At 32.8% G+C, this 18,790-nt stretch overlaps 1 protein-coding gene across 2 annotated transcripts in view; it reads right to left on the minus strand.

Moving 5' to 3' along the window:
- LOC138692885 (rifampicin phosphotransferase-like) overlaps positions 1-18,784 on the minus strand; it is a 61,896-nt gene extending 43,112 nt beyond the window's left edge. Inside the window, exons 1-9 of one of the 2 annotated variants that reach the window (XM_069816201.1) lie at positions 18,742-18,784; positions 12,729-12,823; positions 11,164-11,308; positions 10,314-10,468; positions 7,128-7,263; positions 5,835-5,952; positions 3,598-3,669; positions 1,276-1,386; positions 800-1,030 (exon numbers count right to left, since the gene is read on the minus strand). In XM_069816201.1, the coding sequence (XP_069672302.1) occupies positions 800-1,030; positions 1,276-1,386; positions 3,598-3,669; positions 5,835-5,952; positions 7,128-7,263; positions 10,314-10,468; positions 11,164-11,302 (962 nt within the window). In that variant the 5' untranslated portion in view covers positions 11,303-11,308; positions 12,729-12,823; positions 18,742-18,784. Of the gene's footprint in view, positions 1-799; positions 1,031-1,275; positions 1,387-3,597; positions 3,670-5,834; positions 5,953-7,127; positions 7,264-10,313; positions 10,469-11,163; positions 11,309-12,664; positions 12,824-18,741 lie in introns of those variants that run through there. The other variant, XM_069816210.1, reaches the window with a different exon arrangement.
- Positions 18,785-18,790: the final 6 nt, after the last annotated feature.

Here is an 18,790-nt window from a genome sequence, read left to right on the forward strand (position 1 = left end):
ACCAGGGTTGTAGTATCTCTGATTGAATTACTAGGTTCATCAAATAGAAGCGATAGGTTTGAGATATCAACAATATCAGGAGAGGAAGCTTTTGTAACTCCACTAGTAACAGCAATGACACGAGAAAAGAAAGAAGTTAATGTTTTTTGTCTATGTTTATTTTGTTCCATATTTACTGAAGGGCAATAGATAAAAACAGAAGTTTCAAGCAGTCTTTTAGTCACGTTATAGGCAGTAAATTAACTGTTTAAAATTCACTCCGTAAAATAACTGGTAAACAAACACAACACATTTCGGTAAGTAACACCACAGACAATCTCCTGTATGTACAAAGACGCGAAAACTAACGAAATACAATATGAAACGAAAGTGAATTAGGAATGTGATCATTTCGCACAGACGCACTAAAGTTTAGTTTGGTGGATGTACTGTCACTTATAGTGGTCTCGTGACCTCTACTTCCGAACTTGTTCCGATTTTTTAAAGGAAGCACAGAAAATATAATCACTAAATATTCTGACGTTATATCGTTAACTGGGAAAGTATTGTGATGTCAAAACAGATTTTAAAATTCCAAATCAGTGCCGGAGCTCTGCTCCATCTTCGAAAACAGTGCCAGAGCATCGCTCCGCTCTGCTCCACCTCCACTACATCCCTGCTAAAGACTGTTAAATAACTTAATGTACTGTCATAATAGATACAATTTTATTCAATTTCTCGCTGTAGGATAACTGTTGGTTGCAGAACAGTAACAAAATAACCTCACTCTATAATTGATTGGGATACATTCTGTACTCACTGTGTCAGGCCTGGCCGTTTGCAGCATCGTGCCTCCACACTGAACATGCTGCCATCTGTAGTCACTCCGACGTAACTGACAGCCCTGTGTTGCCACACCGCCTCGTCAGCCCCATATCGTCTCTGCCTGATACCTCGCAGATACAACTCCTTCGTAGCAGTGCCATCACTCACCTGTGTCCATGTGCCATGGAGAGTACCCCATTGATCATAGCCCTCTCCCAGCTGCTTCCTGTGTAACAGAGGAATAATATCTGCTTATGTCCTAGATTATCAAAGAGAAGAGACTCTGAACTCACAAGGAAGGCTCACCAAGTGATAATGGATTTTCACAACGATTTTTCTCCTTTAAGTTCCATTTAAAATAAGAAATTCTATAAATTTCTACATCCAGAGAAGGCCTAGCCTTCGAGATACGATTTTTCAAAATAATGCTTGACACTCATATGAGTTTCATATCCATTGGCATCTCCATACTTCATTTTCATCCATCGACCATTTCTCCAGCGTTCACGAGCTAAAGCATCGCACAATAGGGCTGCACTCCAGTCTCTCTGCATATCAATGACGTCACTGCAGGCTGTCCATCTGGAACATGTAACAAATATTCATTTAAACATATCTCTATTGTGTGCTTCCAATTTTTACTTTGTATATATAACTCATGTTGTAAACATTGCATATTTGTTATTCTTACATTCGTTATTTTAAAGTTAAACTCCAGTGTGTTATATTTAATTTACAAGATAGCAAAAACATTTAAAATTTACTAATTATATTCAAATATTATTCCTCTTTTTCTCCTAGTCTTTCATTTCTGTGATTGACAAACGCATACTGGATGTTACAAGTCCTGCTACCATTCTAAATTTATCATTTTTAAAAAACTTATACAGATATTTCAAAATTAAATTTCATGTTCTTTCAGAAAAGAAAACATTTGTCCAAAACTCCACAAAACTATAAGACTTTCATATACAGTAATGATTCAAACAACAGGAAAAAAAGATTTTGATGGATAATTATCTGAATCATATACAACAAAAAAAAGGAGTGAAACAAGGCTGCATTCTGTCATATATTTTATTTAAGGGCAGAGGGTCACGAACTCATACAAAAATTATGGCAAAACATGCAGTTACACTTTTAACAATATCTACCACAAGATTTATACTAGCCATACATAAATTTTACCACTGTATTTTGAAAGAATGCTGAATTGGATGGCTTATAATTCATTAATTTAGATTATTAATTTGTCCTTTACAATTTGTTTAATTGTTGCAACAAATCGAAAATATACCTAAACGTAAGATCACAAGGTACATTTTCTTGGCAAAGTAATGATGCCATTGGTCCAAAATTGTTACCAGATCTTATATATTGCCTTGTGATAGTGAAACTCAGTTTTTATTTTTACAACTTGAAAATTAAGTTAGTTTCATAATTTTATTCGAGTACAAGTTGTGAAATTATTTTTTCCAAACTAAACTCTAATGTTTCAAAATATCACAAAACCGACAGATCTTTCTCAAATTAAGTAAAAAGTGAGTTTCTTATATTTGTATGTACATGTAAGATCTGATAAAAATGTAAGACCAATGAGATCATTAGTTTACCAGGAATTTGTACCTATGTTAAAATATGTTTCAGTGTATTTTCGATTTGTTGCAACAATTAAACAAATGATTTAGAACAGATGAATACTCTGAATTAAGTGAACTGTATGTCATTCAATTCAGCTTTCTTTCGATATTCAGTGATAAAATTTATGTATGGCTATCACAAGTATTGTGGTAGATTTGTCAAAAGTGTCAGTGTATGTTTTGTCATAATTTTTGTATGTGTTCATAGCCTGTGCCCTTAATATTGTCATCAATCAAATTATCAAAAAATGGAAAGAAAAAAAAAGTCCGTAAATGAATTCCATTAATTCAAATACATAAAATTCAGACACTGTTAAAAGAAGATGACCTCTGAATTGCAGCAAACGAATTAAACAGATCTCTCTAAATGCAGCTTATATGTAAACCAACAAATTTATAATAAAATTAATTCTAAGCTCCAACTTTCAACACATTCACTCAAAAATACTAAAAGCTTCAATTACAAAGAATGGCTGAATATAGAAAAATAGGAAACAAACATAAAAATCGAGATTTCCCGCTAAAATTGAGAAGGTTGAAAACTGAAATGTGGGCTCTCTTTCAACAGCAGGCCCAATTTTACATTTTTGGCACAGTGAGGGGGGGAAGGGAACTGTCACTCTACTTACTGCTAATAATAATAGAAATAAAAGTGAAATATGGTTTGAAATAGTAATCAGAAAAAAGCAGATAAACTAGCATTCACACAGAGAAATGACAAAAATATCTATTTTACTGTTACAAGTTATAAAATTGCCACACCATATGTTACTGTATTTGATAACATCCACTACTGCAAGTGTGAAAAATATGATAAAAATTTGCCACTTCCCAGAAATCAAATTTTGGTTTCATGTGCAAATATGATCCAGTTTAACAAGAATAAGTAACAAAATCAAGAAGCAAGATGGTTTGTTATATCCATTTATAATGACGTCAAGAGAAATCTCAATACTGAGATCGATCGATCAATAGATTTATTGATTGATTCATTCATTTGTTATAGTATACGAACACGAACACAAACACACAAGTTTTAGGCAAGAACTTAGTAATAAATAAAACAAACCAAAAGTTCACTACAATAAAATTTACCAGCATGAAACTAGAGTGTTCTAATCATACATCATCTCTGCATTGATCTTACTCTTACATGAAATTGAAGCGCACGTGTTGAATTCTGCTGTCATGTTCTTCTTCCCCAGTCTTATGACACATTACATGCCTGTTGAATGAAATGAATACATCAGAACACAAGAAAAGACGTAACTCTCAATGCATTTACATAAGTTTCAAATTTATTATTATTATTATTACTACTACTACTACTGCTACTACTACTACTACTACTACTACTATTAATTTCACGTTAACAAAATCGAAGTTTATATATAACAATTGGAAAGATTATAAAAAAGGGACTAAAGTAGACTCTAAGAACTATTATGGCATAAATCTCCAAACTCTTATGTGGAATAAATAATATCTTATTTGCACCAGTGTTCTGATTGTAATTTGATGCTGTCTAAATTAATGGAGAAATGAATAACATTTTATTTATCAACATTCTTTATAATCACTGATTTCAAATAGCATTCAACAAGATACTGTAGAGCGCTTTTGTGGGAAATTATGAAAAGGGTTTACCAAAACATTTAATAAGAACTGTAGAGAAACACGAGAATACTGAAAACTAATGCAAGATCTTTTTTTGAATGTGTGTATAAAGAATACAATTAAAGAGGAGCTATCACTGATCAAATGAATATCATGTTACATTTGAATTGTACTGAAATCATGATTGTTTAATTGTAAACATCACAGAAAGAGATGTTCTTTAGCATCTCCCTTATTATTCTCGGGATGGAAAGTCTATAAAGAGGTGCATTGTGAGTCTTCAGATGAGTATTTTAGGAAAGTTGATACCATTGCAACAAACAAGAGTGAGAAAAAATTTGTTTTGAGAGAGATTTAAATCAAGAAACAGAAGTTGACAGGGAGAAGAAATAAATTTACTAGCCCTGTCTCCTTTCACAACAATATAACCTATCACTAGATAGATCGACAGTCACTGGTTTACTATTTGGTAGCATGGAGGAGTTTCAAAATTAACAAGGTCATAGTTAAAAGATTTACAGGTTCTCTCACTTAGTTATGTGACAGCATATTACGCATAATCAAGGGGTCATTAAAGATTCTACATCATCAACTATATTTTTTTCAGTAAAAAATAAAATAAAACAAAATAAAAAAGAATGGTTAAGATTATATTCAAGATGAATATAAAATCCATTATTTAATTATATTTTTCGTCATATTTTTCGAACATTTTTATTGCATTTTAGGACCCCTGAGGTGATCGACGTATATTTCGCTGATGTCAAATTTTTAATTGACTATTACACTTTTACTATGTCACACTACTTTTGACGTGTTTCAAACAATCATGGCTGTTTATCCTACAATTTTATCACTTCCCTAGCATTTATTTTTAACACTTCCCTAGCATTTACTTGTTTTTATCACTTCCCTAGCATTTGTTTCGTTTGCCAACATTTTAAACTGCAAATTCTGTACGGTACTATAAAACATGCTTTTCGATCATCATTTGTTTCTCATAGATAGTCGACTGAAAATGGCGGCTCTGTTCAAACATTTTGGTGAAGCTAACATTAGTGAAATAGAATTTTAGTAAGTCAATTAATATCTATTTTATTGTATTACAATAATTTATTTCTTCTAATCTTTATATATTTTCTTCTGTTTTTATCACCTTCCTACCATTTGTTTCTTTGTTTGCCAACATTTCAAACTGCAAATTCTTTACAGTAGTAAAAAAAAAAAAACCGCTTTGCGATCGTCATTTGTTTACCGCATAGTCAATTGAAAATGGCAGTTCCGTTCAAATGTTTTGGTGAAGCTAACATTAGTAAAATAGAATTTTAGTAAGTCAATTAATATCTATTTTTATTGTATTAGAGTACTTTATTTCTTCTGATCTTTATATACTTTCTTCTAATCGTGTAATAGTCAATTAAATCCCACTCGAGTTTTGATTTTCTCTAGAAAAATCAAAACCTCTAGTGAGATTACTGCTTTCTACATAAATAAAACTCCAATCATGTTAACGAAATGGTGTTTTTGAATTTTTAAAATCTTGTTTCCAACAAAGTATTTCATATACTAAATAACTCTGCATTATAATGAGCATGGGAGGGAAGAGAGGAGGACTTGAAACGACCAAGAAAAGAATAAAAAACTATGAACAGGTAGTTACGTCCAAATCCCATAAGGCCACTTCTTAGTATTAAAAACTTAAATGAAGAAAAAAGTAATCCAAGAAAAGGGTGTTGTTTTCTTTAGTGCATACAAGATTAAGAATTTACTGACCTCAATAAGCCGTTAAATGTAATTCTCCACTTGCGCAGTGGCTCGCACACCTGGATCTTGAGTCCTCCACCACTCCAGCAAGTTCGATTATTTGTCTGCAATGTACTGTCAGGGTATCCTAGGAGTAGGAAGGAAAACGAACGAGATTATAAATACAAGAGTTTATATGAAGCACAAAAAGTACTAAATTATAATAAATGGTGAATAAAACAGTAATCTGAGTCTAGGCTCACCAGCTGACATCCTAAATTCAATGATGGGATTATTAAATATATAAATTTATTGTACACACTATGTATAACCATTTATAAGCATATGTTCTTAAACATTTGGTATCAAATTGGAGTAAAACTTATACATGTTCAAGATGTATGAAGTGATCATCGGTAAATTATGAAATGAATAAAACTAAAATCCAACCCAATCTCCGTTTCAAAGTAGTCAAAGTACCTGAATACAGTGAGTCATGAAGTATAACCAGCACTTTATAAAAATCAGTTTAATAGGTCATTTTGAGCAAAAAAATATATCATATGAACATAGCAAAAATGACGAATCGATGTTACACTTTCAAATTCTGTAAAACACAACACACATTTAGCTCCTTGTCTAAATGGTATTTTGTTTATTCAGTCATTGCTAAGTGGTAATCAGATTATTTTTTGTTCGTAAAGAAATTATAAAAACTCCTGTGTTTTAACCAAACTAAAACTACTTTTGTATCACTCCTAATACAATTTTTATAGTAATTTTATTTCATGTGCTTTCAAATGGTCTATAAATAAAAAAATTAATGATAATTGGATTCATGTACATATGACATTTTTTTGCTCAAAATTACCTATAGAACTGGTTCCTAAAGTGCAGACCATACTTCATGAATCATCCTGTATATGCAGAACTACAAACTGTAGTGAATGAAGATCATGGCACTCATCAAGCAAAACAGACAGTACAAGAGAAAAAGAAGAAAAAGTTTGTAACAATGATGACAACTATCTCGATAATGATATGTGGTGGTGATGGTGAAGGTACTTTTGTGGTGGTGGTGGTGATAGTCATGGTGGTGCTGGTGTGACGGTGAAGAAGATGGTTGTGACGGTAATAGCAGTTACAATGATTGTGATAACAATGATGTCGATAGCCATGATGGTACCGGTACTGATGATGATGCTGGTGTTAGTAATGATGACAAATATGACGATTATGATTACAATGATGTTGACAGTAATGACAGCTAAGTAGATTACAATGATAATAGCAATGATGGATTACACAAAATGTTACTGTTACCTGGAAGTTGGTATATGGACCCATCTTCTAGATGAACATGAAGCCAGACTTCGTTTATATTATGCAGCTTTCTGATAACCCTCAAATGAATTGCATTGCCCTTGTGATCTGTCCCAGATATCGTCAAACTGTCTACCTGCACGAAGAAAGGAACCTTAAACAGTATAAAAATTGTTACTTATACTGTAACAAAAAATACTGGACAATAATAGATAAAATGGACAAAGGAGACGAAATGGCCTTACCATATATACGCAAATACTCCGTGCATATTTTTTCCAGAATTTAGCAAAGAAAAACTGTGGTGTGCGCATTATTTGAAACACAAATTACAGCCATTTTTTTTCCCCTCTGCTAAAATTATGGTGCGTGGATTATTTGATGGCCCGAAGTCGCGTATATACGGTAAATCCAAAACAGAGCATATGAGTAGGCCATTTGGTTTTGCAAGATGGACACACGATTTCAAATCCTGGTCAGTCCCAAGTGGAATTTGTGGCCTGGACAGGTTCTTCTACATGCTATTAATCTAAGTCACAAACCTCCCAGCTTTACTTCCCTCACAGAGGTAGAAATATTGAGAATTTTATTAGCCTTCGAAATATATCGTCCTCAGCCGGTTTGAATCCACTAGTAATCGATCCAATGGTTAGCACAGTAACCACTAGACCCCCAAGGAAAGCCAGAGGCAGAGAACGAGAATTGTGAAGACGAGGAGGATGAAAACAAAGGAGATGAAGAAGAAAATGAGGGCAGTGACGGATTTTCAGGGGAGGTCATGCCTCCCTTAATTTTGCCAGAATACAATATGACAGTATTAATTCCTGCTGAAGTAAGATCTTAAACACGTTATAGCAAATGACGGACATTTTTCCTTTCATATTAATTTTACGACTAAGATGTAAGTTACTTCAAGTCGACCACATCCAGTTGGTGATGCCCGCTCGCTATAGACATTACAAATAATTCGTACTGAAAGAAAATAGATAGCGCTGTAACCTGTACAATCGACATGCGCAGCCTGTGGTGCCAATGTGAGAGTGAGACAGTAGAGACAACTATATGACTCACCTCCCCAGTAACCATAACAGCAACAGTTCAACCAATAAGATAGCTGGTTAGCGGTCATGACTAAAACCCGCAAGAGGAGGCTAATTTAGAGAAATTCTACTCACCACTGACAAGTGTAGCACTAGTCTCGGCTGCTTTCGGCTATGTTCGGCTTTATTGGCAAGTTCTCTCTCTCTTTCTTTCTTTCTTCTTGGCTTTAGAAAATCGCGTCATGTATAGTTTTCTTTTCCTGTATAAAAGTTTTGTTTTATGTTGGCAAATTTTTTTCTTGTCTGCGGGTGTTCCTGTTATTTTTTATTTTGTGTTACAAGATATATTTATTTATACAGTGTATTAAATATTGATAATAATAATATTAATATAGGAACACATATTGCATTTATTGATCTCAAGAAAACTTTTGATCATGTAAACCGCAACAAACTTATAGAAATACTAGTATGTGATAATATTCCACAACAAATAATTGAAAATATTTTTAATCTATACAAAGAAACTTTCATTTCTGTCAAAATTGATAAGAAAATGTCTCATCAGTTGGAAATTTTTTACCAAGGATGTCCTCTCTCACCTCTCTTATTCAATATTTATATGAATGCAATAGTACGGAAATTTAGAAACTTAAGACATGATCATATAACTATAAATCGAAATTTTTGTCTGGACATACTGACTTCTGCTGATGATTTGGTTTTGCTAGCCACTTCAGAAGATGATTTACAACAATCAGTCTATAGTTTAAAATTAATAATGATAAATATTGAATGGAAATATCCACAGAAAAAGGACAAAAATAATGGCATTCTGCAGCAAAGAACCTGTACGAAGCAAAATTTGTATAAATGGTAACATTTTAGAAAGGGTTGATGGATTCAATTATCTTAATTTCAAGCTTTCCTTTCTACCTCATCTAGATATCTCACAAAAAATGTTTAAATTCAATAAATCTGCAGGCATCGTCAACCGTATAATGAAACCTTCTTTAGTCCAGAAACATATCCTCACTCGTCTGTATAAGACCTTAGTGAGACTTGTCCTTTGTTATGGCACCGAAGCTTGGACCTTACGAAAAAGCGATGACAACAGAATTACTGCCAGTGAAATGAAGTTTATGCGCCGAACAGCAGGATACACTAAATGGGATCATAAAAGAAATGAAGACATCCTACAAGAACTGGGAATGGAACCTGTACTGCAGTATATTCATCAATATCAAGACAACTGGCTTCATCATGTTAAGCATATGCCTAGAACAAGAATTCCTCGAGCGATCTTGAAGTACAGATCAACAGGGAAAAGATCACTGGGTCGCCCTGTGAAGAGATGGCAGGAAAACTTTTGTAGACTGGAACAATCCTTATAGGACTATTACCTGTTAGGAAGATGATGATAATGATGATGATGGTTAAATATTGATAGTTTAGAAATAAATGCAGATTTGTCTCCAGTTTCTTCTAATAGTAGTTCTTCAGTATATTGTGACCTAATTGATCGGTTTGCAAAGGAAGAGGATCATCGAGTGAATATGCTGTACAACTATGTAATAATAATGAGGCACATGACAGGTCCTATATTTTTAATACATAAAATACAACCTTTCATCAGTCAGGTCTTGGCCTCCTCAACTTTCAAACTTACCATCCGCCCCCTGGAGGAGGGAAGGAAAAAGAAGGGGACAAAAAGAAAAAAGATGAAAAAGAAAGTATAACGCGAATAGAATGAAAAAGAGAAAGATGAGGAGGAGATAGAGGCTGGAGAAAGAAAGTGGAAGAGAGAAAGTGAAAGGGCAGTTGAAAAAGATGTAGAAGTGATGTAGAACGAATATGAAGAGAAATAGGAGGCAAAGAACTAGGAGGAAGATGTAGATAGAAGACGTGGAGGAACAAAACATGGAGGAAGAAGACGCAGAAAAAGTTGAAAGGAGGGGCAAAACTATGAGAAAGATCATGAAAAGGAGAAGGCAAAGGGGTGTAGAGGAAGGGGAATATACAGGAGGCAGAGGAGGATAAGAAGTGATAATAGAAAGAATTTTTTATCAGGAAAATACGATCTCTTGAAAGCTATAATTCTTACACAACTTCCATTTTAGAGTTCTCTATGCGATAAATAACTTACATCCTTGCCCTTGAGAAGAGTCTTGGGTGCCTCGAACTCTTCATCCTCCACACTTGGCATGAAGGCAGTGACAGATGCTGCAGCAGGTCTTCGGCTAGGTTTCTGTCTCCACAGCTGCCAGCGTGCCCACAATTTCTTCAAGAAGAAATTCCAGTCTGCAATAATAATACAACATAAGAGACGTTTTCAGGTACTGTAACATACTTTCTTTCAAGTAAGTATTAATAGTATTGGAGTAATTATCATGCATTAACGTAGAAAACATTGAAATAACTTTAAATTTTACATTAAAATTTATAATAACAATAACAATAATAATAATAATAATAATAATAATAATAATAATAATAATAATAATGGTTTATTTAACCTGGCAGAGTTAAGGTCATATGGCCTTCTCTAACACTCAACCAGGAGTAAAACTACGATACGAAAAACACTACAAATTTACAAAATACAGCGCAAAAAAAAAGACTGAAGGAGATAATCATAATACAATGTAAACAACAAGTCAGTAGAAATGAGACATAATATATAACATATGGAAAGAAAGGAAAAAGCATGATAAAATGTGAACAGTAAGTCAAAATAAATGAAACATACAACCAATGTCAAAGATGTTAGTTTTGAGATAAATGGGTTTGAAGTTTGCTTATTTTGTACAGTGAACTTATGACATTGGCTTGTGAATACTCTGTACCTTCCACATTAACTGCAGCAGACATTGGCCCTTTTAGTAAATGGAAGAACAGACCAAGATAAGCTCGAAAGTGTATATAACTCAAAAGTGCAAAAAATTGACATTGGCCCTTTTAGAACCAAGCCACAGATATTCGAATCACAGTCATACCTGGAGTGCTATATGGGCCCTGTTGGCTTTTAAATTTCTGTCTTCCTTTGAACAGCAAGACATATGCAACTATAGGGCAGGCAAAGAAAGCTGTGTTCTGAAGCAGATCCAATATTGACAGTGTAGATTCTTCTTCCATTTTTTCCTAAACAAATCATAATTATATTAGTATTATCTTAAAATATCTCAAAAGCAACAGTTTGTATGGTAATTATTGTAATGAACTTGGAGCACATACTAAACTGTAAAGGTATCAACACTTTAAATACCGGTAAGTGTTAATAACATCACCGACTTTTACTGTCACATTAGACAACAAATGAAAAAAGTCTTATGGTCTCAGCATTTCACTAATTTATTATTTATTTATTTATTATTTTTTTTTTTTTAAGATTAACGAATTTATAAACATGGCAACAAAATCTGAACCACTGTTCTCAACTACCATTTGAAACAATGTAAACTAAGAAATACAATTTGAGTTGGTAGATTTTAGAAGCTTAAAATAAAAAATTTAACATTTTAAAAATCAAATTTAGCATTTTATAGCGCTTTTACTCGTAATGTTAGAATTTAGCATTTTGTAGCATTTTTTAATTAAACATTTTTCTTTTATAGAAAGTTTGGTAATAGGAATTCGATGTTATCAATGTGTTACCAGGAGCATTTTCTACATTTTTCCAGATAAAATTAATGAAAAAAAATAAAAGTATTATAAAATTACAGTGGAACTTTGAACATTAGAAACATGCCAAAAGATATGGGTTTGCTAATTCCGAGATGCATTTAATCGGTATTCAAGATAAATTGTTTTATTTCATTCAAAGTTACATGAAACAGATTTCAAAATGATTCTTCTTTAATCTTTAACATCATTATGTGACAATTATATGTTTCTCTAATATATTTTTCCTCCCAAGCCAACCTCTTATTACACAATTTGCACATCAAATATTAGAATCACTAACAAAAAAATGCTCATTTTTATAATCGCCCACTCCTTGCTTAATGGTAATTTTATCCTAATCCATCTTGATACTCAAACACAATCACCCACTACCACATACAATTTGTTTGTCGGTGAACACTGGATCTAAAGAAGTTTCATAGGATGTCGCATTCTTGTGCTATTTGAACTGTAAAAGCTAACATAAAGGGGTTACCAAACTATTCGAAAAATGTAAGAACCTTTGGATAAATCCCTTTTTTATTTTTACAAAAACACAAACAGTCTCATAAAATGTATATTTCGCTCTAATTTCGCAGAATCACATACATTTCGCATTTTTACTAATTTTCACATTTTATCGCGGTTTTAAAAGTCACAATATACATGCTTTTAAACATGAAATTACTTATTTTGAGAGCATTTGGGCACATTTCACATTTATCGTGATTGCAAAAATCTACTGTCTCTGTCAATAATATATAAAATCAATTAAAAACTACATACATCCTGTGAAGCTAGTAATTATATACAATGCATGTTTAAACAACTTACTGTCTTTCAGTAAGACTCCCAACCTTCAAGTAGCATTTAAAGTTAAATAACTGATGTGACTTACAGACTGGCAGAACCTGTTATCTCCAGATTAAGAGATTTAACACTGTTAAGGCATTCTTATCTGTCTTGCATAATCTGGAACGTTTGTGTTATCACCTGAAATAGTCAAAATGTGATGATAAACAAACACCTGTTTAATTGGATATGCAAATAACAGATTTACCAACAATCTTTTACATGACCTATTTACACCTGTAATTTACAGCAGTCAAATATTACAGCCTAAATATAATTTCCACACTGGTTGACAGAATCGATATATAGATGGATTCAATTAGTGCATAGCCTTTCAGCCCGAATGGGTTCAACAGTGTCTACTATTTAGCATTGATATCTAATACTGTTAATCCAATTCTGTTATTTTCTGAAAATTATAACACGAAACAACTTTCAAAACCTTTGTAACAATGTTATGAATCTTTCTATATTTTTCTGAATCGAGCATCATAAGCTGATATGATGTAATAGAGTCTGTGGGGACATTTTAACAGTAAAATAACTCAGAATTTTCATCATAGACTCCCATTCAGGGACAGGGTTCTTAATGCAATGTAAATACAAGTAAACACATATGAGTGAATACTGGAAAATAAGGTAACTAATATCCTACAGTTCAAATTTTTTTTCTAATGGCGGATACTTGACCGTTTGTCATTCACCCACATGAAGTCAGTTGTGTAAACCAATTTACCAACAGAGTCGATATCCAGGATGCATGATAGGAAACTGGTTTATGCTACATTCCATCATCATGCAAATCTAGTCTTTCAGGTAAAGCTCCCTGTAAAGCAGATTTGAATAATTTCAAGGGAAAAATTGTTCCGGGGCCGGGTATCGATCCCGGACCTCTGGTTGAACGTACCAGCGCTCTGCCAACTGAGCTACCCGGGATTGTGTGCACTCGATGTGGGTCTCTGGCGTTTCGTCAGCCCACGTGAGTTGTGTGGATATAAAGGGAAAAAATTGAGACGGTGTCGGGTGGAGTTCCTGGGTAGCTCAGTTGGCAGAGCGCTGGTACGTTCAACCAGAGGTCCCAGGATCGATATCCGGCCCCGGAACAATTGTTCCCTTGAAATTATTCCATCATCATCATCATCATCATCATCATCATCATCATCATCATCAGTACCATATGTTCAGATATTAAATACTACAAATACACTCAAGAGTATAAGCTGATGAATCAATTGCACTTTAACTGATAAGCAAAGTTTAATACTATCTAAAGAAATGTACAATCAGACAGTAAGGTTAATGTTTAAAATACCATGTCTACAAACAGTGCTACTTTCAATGTTCAAAGGCTAAGAGTAAGAGATTTGAGAAAACATACAAAAGAATTCAGAGCATAAGTAACCTAACTCCACTTTTCATAGTTTAGTTTATTTATTTACATCATTAAGCATAGGGTAAAGGTTGGTAATACTGTGATACGAGACATATTGTGATAGTTCTTTTTGAGAATGTATTACAATTTTACTGAGCGAGAGAAGGACCGGTTTTGTGCAGCAACTTGTTCACGAACATTCCCTTAATACGTTGACGCAAAAAACCGATCTTTCTCTCGCTCAGTAAAATTGTAATAAATTCTCAAAAAGAACTATCACAATATTACTCGTATCACAGTATTACCAACGTTTATCCTTTACATGCAATAGGATGTCAGAATAAAATTATTACATTAAGTCACTTTCCAAATAGTCACGAACATCATAAAAGTTATTTCTTAATCCTATACCTAAAATTTCTTATATTAATTTTATATTTTATATTTCTAACTTCTAGAGTTTATTTACTGATTATTATTATCTCTGAAGCTATTTAATTCAATAAATTACGACTTTACTGTATTAATATTTTAAATAATAACGTTATTGTACCTGATTGACTAGTTTTGATGTTTCAACATCATCTGCTGAAAATGACATTGAAACTAGTCAATCAGGTACAACAGCATCATTATTTAAAATGTTAACATAGTGAATTCATTATTTATTAATTTAAATAGATAACTTAACAGTTAATCAGTGATTATATAAGTGTTGAAAGTGTTTACAAGAATGAAGAAAATTTATTTTAAAACTTAACACCCATAACATGATGACTAAACGTTTTTGTAATCTGCATCTCAGAATAGCCCAATTACGTTTACCTCAACTGTTGTGTAAATGCACATCATTAAAAGATCCTGATTAAATTTATATTATTATTATTATTATTATTATTATTATTATTTTTATAGTATTGGAATTGAATGTTTCTTTAAATGAGATGAATCTTTAACAGTTCTGTAAATACTCGTATACTGAGTGGAAGGGGATTAAATGGAATCCTTTTCAGAGATGAATTAAGGAGGGAAGCTAAACATAAAAATCTAATAACATTGCGATCACTTTGAGATATTCTTACAAATAAAAGCAAACAGACGGCAACATTGCAATACATGTTCACATAATGACACAGTTTTCGTGTTACTTAGTTAAAATCAAGTGATTGAAAAAATAAGCTTCACATGGCTGTAGTTTCAACTGTTGCTGTCATAAAAAACTAACGGATATTTTTCTTAAATATTATTCAATTATCTGGCAAAATATCGTGTCTGGAACTAGCCTAGTCCCTTTGCTTCCAGTTAACAGGGATTCTACTGTATATGTTTTAAGAATTTAGCAATAATTTTCATAAAAGTTACTTTTTCTACTATAATATTATTAAAACCTTTAACTATGAAGTTCGCACGAACTTCCATATTCAGTTAATATTCGAATCTAAAATTAGTGTATTATTTATGGTGTGGTGTGTTTTAATAAAGGAAATCGACATAGTGTTCATGTGATTGCAGTTTTCTTTTCCTAATTTTTATGTTCTTTAAATTATGATATAGTTTTGTAGACAATGTCACTAATATAATAAAATTCTTTTCATGTTATTTAGTTATGATCAAGTGACTGAAAAATAAGTTTCATATGTCTGCAGTTTCAACACTTGGCATCATAAAATACGAACAGGTATTGTTCTTAAATATTTATTCAATTATCCTGCAAAATCTCGTATCCAGAACTGCCTGGTCCTTTTGCTATTGGTTAAGAGGGATTCTATGGTATATGGTTTACGAGTTTAGCAATATCATAAATTAATCAAAATTACTTTTTCTACCACAAGTATAATATTATTAAAACCTGTAACTATGATCATAAAATTGTTATTTTAACATAAAAAGACTAAAATCTTCGTTAACCTACAAAAACGCAAATTACCCTAGATATAACATTCTTATGAAGGTGGTAGTTTACTTATTGCATTGAAATTTTGGTATTCTTCACTTCAATACACACATGCAATTTCATTAATAAAAAAAGTGGAGATATATCACTTATACCCTGAATCCCTTATATGACAAACGAGGCAGATCAAGATATGGAATGATAAACTCAAAATAAGCACAAAGCAGAGAGTTTTATCCAGTACAAAGTCTTTTAATTCATTTACCCTGGTCAGTGTAGTGTTATCAGTGCTATCACTCATTTTGTAGTGTAATGGTGTGTTCACAAAGGAAATTTTTCATTTAGTTTGCTAATAATTCATCTTCATTAACATTTTTTTATATACTAAGAAGATCACGTGTTTATTAAATTTTCTGTCTTGTTCGTGAACAAAATATTTTCGGAAAATGTATTATTAGTCTTTCATGTGTTAAATTTTAATTACTTTGTTTACATGTTTCGGCCTCTTCTTAACTGGTTGCTGGTCTTGGCGCCTTTTGTTTTGTTTCCTGTGGCACCAAGACCAGCAACCAGTTCTGAAGAAGGCCAATAACAGGCCGAAACATGTAAACAAGGTAATTAAAATTTAACAAGTGAAAGACTAATAATACATTTTCCGAAGTGATATAGTGTTAAAAGCTGTGTAATCAAGATGTATAATGTAAAATATTTTCGTTAATACATGTGAATGAAATATTTAATTAACTTATCACATCAATTTCTGCAACTGTACATGCCTTGTACTGGCCTGTCATGGCTTAGAGAAGTATTTCACAGGTGGCGGATGTAGGGAATGGTCAGTAGACACAGTAAAGTTCTTCAGGCTAAGTTTTATGAACTTGCTAACCCACAGGTGCAGCTCTCCATATTGGGGGATGAGCATGAACAATACACCTGCTATAAAACAGTTGTAATTTGCTCATAAGTACATATTATGCATATGCACACAAATGCACTCTTGCACACACAACTGTATATGATAACAAGGTAACATATTATTTATATTGTTCATTTATTGCTATTATCTAGTCCAGCAAGGTTCAGCCTTGGCACTACAGGTGTATGCGAGCTAAAAAAACAAGGAAATCATTATCGCATATTTATTTTATCATTATATTGTAAAATGGAACAACTACAAAGTGATTCAATTATTGGCAGTGTTGATTTTGTGGAAATCTCACAGCTAGACCCACTAAATATTCCAGTTAATTAAAAGATAAATGTGCAGTTGACTCTAGATTAGTCGTGGGAATATTATCTAACCATGCTTAATCTGTAGGGTAGCTTGGATTTTTAAATTCTGTTTGAAGGTTTTTGACCCTTTATTGACTTTCTCCCTGGCCTTCAAAGTTTTGAATGACAAGAAAATACTGGACACTGCTCATGGACTTAGACAGCTGCTTGTCAATGAATTGAACTTGAGGGGGATGGTATCAGTTTGAAGAATAAATTTTTACTGTTATGGGTGATGTGAGGGTGGCTCATGTCAGTAGATTTACTGGCTTTACTGGCATGTAAAAGAACTCCTGCAGGACAAAATTCCAGCACACTGGCGACCCTGATATAACCTTGGCAGTTGCATCGCTAAATAAAACATAATTTAAAAAAATACAGTAAAGCTGTGAAAGTTGTCAATTTAACAAGTTTAACCATATCATTTATATACAAGTGTTAAAAGTGTGTAATTATGAATGAAAACTTCATCTTGGTCTTGGTGTGGACAGAAAGTTAAATGTTAGTAAAGTTCATTAATTTTGTTATGGACATTCATTAAGACACGAAATTGTAATTGTTAATGATAAATCTTCATTTAACTACTAGCTATTCAGAGATGATGCTATATCAAAGTTAAAGTTATGTTTTATTTAACGACGCTCGCAACTGTAGAGGTTATATCAGCGTCACCGGATGTGCCGGAATTTTGTCCCGCAGAAGTTCTTTTACATGCCAGTAAATCTACTGACATAAGCACACTTAAATGCCATCAACCTGGCCAGGATCGAACCCGCAACCTTGGGCATAGAAGGCCAGCGCTATACCAACTCGCCAACTAGGTCGACTGATGCTATATCAATGATGTAGCAATGGTAAAATGGGATGACAGATAAAACTAAAGTACTTGCACAAAATATGCCTCAGAAGCACTTTGCCAGTCACAAGAGTCCTGTTTGGAATTGAAGCCTATTTTTTTTTTTTTTTTTGTGGGGAAATTGTCTACTAATTAAACTGCTGTTGAGACGACAAAGAAACAAAACATACTATAAAATGAAAACCAAGAAGGAAAAATAATTAACAAGAAAGTAAAAGCCTACAAAAATATAAATTCAAACAATTTTAGATTTACTATAAAATGAAAACCAAGAAGTGGGAAAAATAATTAACAAGGAAGTAAAAGCCTACAAAAATATAAATTCAAACAATTTTAGATTCGTTCTTGCTCGCATTTTGAGCTCTTATTTTTATTTGCAACTCATTATAGATCCAGTATCCAGTACTTTTCTCATACTTGCTATAATGAGAGAATGTAAACAATAAAAAATACACACATCAATATAGATTACAGTAGTTAGGTAAACTGTAACCAAAAAAGATTTCACTGTCTTTTAGGAAAGGTTAATGACGAGATATCTAAAATCAGGTTTCAGAATGAAATACTGGTATAACTTTTAAGAAACGAGATAAAAAAATAAATCTTTAGAAGGTGGAAAAATGAGGCAGAGAAGTTTATGTCAAATTATAAACGAGGAATACTACCTTCCTTCGAGCACAATACTAACTAGAAGTATGGAATTCAGACACACAT

Source organism: Periplaneta americana, chromosome 2 (assembly GCF_040183065.1).
Source record: "Periplaneta americana isolate PAMFEO1 chromosome 2, P.americana_PAMFEO1_priV1, whole genome shotgun sequence".
Lineage (NCBI taxonomy): Eukaryota > Metazoa > Arthropoda > Insecta > Blattodea > Blattidae > Periplaneta > Periplaneta americana.